Below are 3,476 nucleotides of genomic sequence, written 5' to 3'. Positions count from 1 at the left end.
AAATCATAATTACCTCTACATTTTTAAGGTGTAGTCCACAAGCATACTTAGGATACACCCAAATGGCAAAGTGCAAATTATAATTATAAATATATGCGACCTAGCTACGTCCCATCAATTAAATGATGTATATAAAGGGAATTTTAAATCAGTTCATTGCAGTCCGATATCATTCACCAAACAGATTTGGGAGCTGCCAAGACAGGGTACTGCCAAGACAATGCAAGAAATCCGTGATAAGGTATTTTTTTCAAACAAATGTAATATTTAGAATTACCATATAAAATATTGATTTTGCCCTCTATTTAGGTTTAAAAACTATTACCAGTCTAATCATTGTCTCTATTATCTGCAATGCTAGAGAATTGTGAAAATCTGTATTAGAGAACTGTCCATAATTATGAGGCGTACAGGCATGCTTCTTAGTGAAAACTTTTTTTAGAGAGTATTCATTTACTATTGACTTGAATGAGGACATTCATCTGCTAGACATAATCCACTTCTGACAAGTCTAAAAAAACTATTGTTAAATCAGAACTATAGATACAATTTAAAAACTTGTGACTGTGCAAGTCCTTTAATACAGAAAGGACAGCCAAATTCACCGTCTGCAATAAAATACTCTTATTTGTATAATCATATTTTTTTTTAAATACACTCACTCTGTTTTTTTTTTCTTCTCTTCTGTGTGTCCTGATCTCCTGCCATCTTGATTGGCCAGGACAGGACAGTGTTTATTTAGTCCCCAGAGGGTTTGCTGGGATACCCAGGCACATCACGGAAACAAGCATATTCCTGTATAGTTCTGCTTTAGGGAACAAGTAAGCAGTTTTGCTTACCAGAGAAACATCTGACAGAAAGGCACCAGCCGCCAAGCAATTTTCTGAATTTTTACTTTTCACTTGTATCAGACACTGATACATTGCCCATTCAGGGTACAGTGGTATTTCCTATGTAAAGCCCATTGTTCTGAACTTTAATACATATATACTTACTTTGCCTGTACTACTCCACTTTTTCTTCTTCTGTGGCTTTCAACACAAAATCATGTATGGAGGAGCATGTGAACTTCTCCTATGATGAAGTGCTCTGGAATATTGGATAATTGCAAGGCCCATCACATAACTGGAGATGGAGCCACAGCTTTTTCTAAGTTTCAACAGTAGCTGAGAAGAAAACGTGGAAGTCCTAGGGAACACAATGTGGTCAGGGTGGAGCCTTACACAATTCTGCTGTTTAAGTGAAGTAGTTTCACTATTATTTTTCCATTATATAACCATTATATTCCCCAAAGTACAGCTAGCAAAACCTTGAATTTTATTTAGCGTGCTATTATTAATGCCATGTTTCACGGCAGCACTCTATGCTTGCTGTTTTAAAGTCTGTCAATTTGATTTTTTTATATTTCAATCAGAAAACCTGAGACTTTCTGCATACCCCGAGAGCTCCAGTGTTTTTAAGTGTCCAAGAGACTTCCTGTATGTTCCAGTGTTCCTAAATGACCCTTTCAGAGTTCCACTGTCCCTGGGACTTCCTATGTACTCTATGAACTCCAGTGTTAATATCTGGCCATGCTGTCAATATATTTTATTGGTTATGTGGAAGTATATAGAATTATTTGGTTGGAAAGTAACATGATCTGTTCCGGCTATCAAATACAAAAGATACAGCGCTGGCTTTATCCACAGCTAAAAATAAGGTTTGGCTGAAACTTAGCTTTAATTATTTGTTATATATTGTTCCAAAGCACACAGGAAAAACCTAAAGATGGTGGGAGGCCTTAGGAAACTGATTGGCCATCAACTGTCAAACTCCTAATGTGTTCTCTTACATGCTGTTAGTGTATTAAAAGCTTAATTCTTATTGCAATATGTTTTAATTGCAGTAATATTTTACTGAATACACTTGTCTTTAGAAAGTTTGGCCTTTAGGTTGCTTATCAGATCTAGTCAACTGAAAATATGCTGACAATGCTGATACTAATTGTGGGGAGTAGTTTAGCATTGTTAGTCTACAACCTGATGTGCTATTACTGGCAGGATGTAAAATTAGGAAACATTGAAACAATATTCAAAAATGCAATCCGAGAGTTCATCATCAGGTAATGCTGCAAGTCATTTGGTAATTGTATATAGGATGGAAACTGGTTTACACATTTTAAAACAATAGGGGCTTAAATGAAGTTTCTAAAATGTTCAATTCCTTCTTGTAGTTCAGGGGTGCATATGGTAAAGAAAGACTTTTTAATATAAACTTTTGGTGTGAGGAACTTGCCAGGTAGATACCAGTTTTCAGTGAGGCATAAAAAGTTAAAGTAAATGCCAATGGTAGAATTCCTTGTCAAAGTAGTTGACAGTCCCTAAAGGCACACCATTTTTAAAGAAAATTCACAATGTTCAAAACTTTTTAGTATATTCTCAAACATGTTATACTGTGACAACCTTTTTCTCTTTTTTAGAAAACGCTAAAACAAATAATACGTGATGTTAGAACTAAACTTATGGTGATCAATTTCATGAAGAAATCTTGCCCTGATTGCAAAAGAGCAAAGCCAGAGGTAGAGGTAAGTACAACAAAAAATGTATTTTATTCAACACCTAAATGGAAGGATGTCTTTATCTCATCTTTTCAGTTTCCTTGGGCATCAATTTGCAGTATTGTGTTAGCACATTCTCATTAAATGCATTGTAAATTGCCTAAATATGGGTTGTGTTAGGGAAGGCTAACTCTACCTAATGCACCAAGGAAGGTCTATGTATCATGTTTGGCAGCACAGCGAGCTGTCCTGGCTGGGCTGATGGGCTGAGATGCAAGCCCCATCAGTACAAAAGTGTGGTTGGACTTAAGTGTTACCTAAATCTCTTCTTCTAGCAATTAAAAGCAAACAAGATAAAAGTAACATAAATCTATCTTTTGTATAAAAAACAACAAAATAGTACACAGAACAAAAACCATCTGCAGATGAAAAACCTTCATACATAACAGGTATTATCTTGGACAATAGGAGAAGATTGCCATGCCCAACTGAGGTTACAGTCTAAAAGGGCAAACAAAAGTTTAATGGAAAAGTGTTTGATAAAATGCTTATTATCTTACATACTATATATGCATATTTAAATGTACTAAGACTAGATTGACAAAATGAGTTTTAAAGAACACAACAGATTACTAAAACTGGCCATAGGCATGGCAATGTGACTATACTCTGGTGAAAACCAAAGTATACAGAATAAACATAACAAGAAAAATACACAACACAAAAGTGGAAATGTAGATAAAAGGCCTATTGAATTGGTGGAAACCTTTGGAAAAAAAGATAAAATATGGATTTAAATTAGCATATATATTTGAAGTGTTTTGTACAAACATTTTTGTACAAACATTTTTTCACACTTTCTCTCTCTTGATACCCTGTAACACCATTACACCCCCTGCTCCTAGCATGGCATAGTTATCTTACATTATGGTGGCACTGC

General features: G+C 35.2%; 1 protein-coding gene across 1 annotated transcript in view; it reads left to right on the top strand.

Moving 5' to 3' along the window:
- Positions 1–172: 172 nt before the first annotated feature.
- The window catches only part of LOC140327704 (uncharacterized), a 7,148-nt gene continuing 3,844 nt past the window's right edge, over positions 173–3,476 (top strand). The window contains exons 1-2 of the mRNA XM_072407064.1: positions 173–241; positions 2,459–2,563. Coding sequence (XP_072263165.1) covers positions 221–241; positions 2,459–2,563 — 126 coding nt within the window. The 5' untranslated portion in view covers positions 173–220. The remainder of the gene's footprint in view (positions 242–2,458; positions 2,564–3,476) is intronic.

Source organism: Pyxicephalus adspersus, chromosome 3 (assembly GCF_032062135.1).
Source record: "Pyxicephalus adspersus chromosome 3, UCB_Pads_2.0, whole genome shotgun sequence".
Taxonomy (NCBI): domain Eukaryota; kingdom Metazoa; phylum Chordata; class Amphibia; order Anura; family Pyxicephalidae; genus Pyxicephalus; species Pyxicephalus adspersus.
The sequence above is the reverse complement of the archived record's forward strand: the minus strand, read 5'-3'. Positions and strand labels throughout refer to the sequence as shown.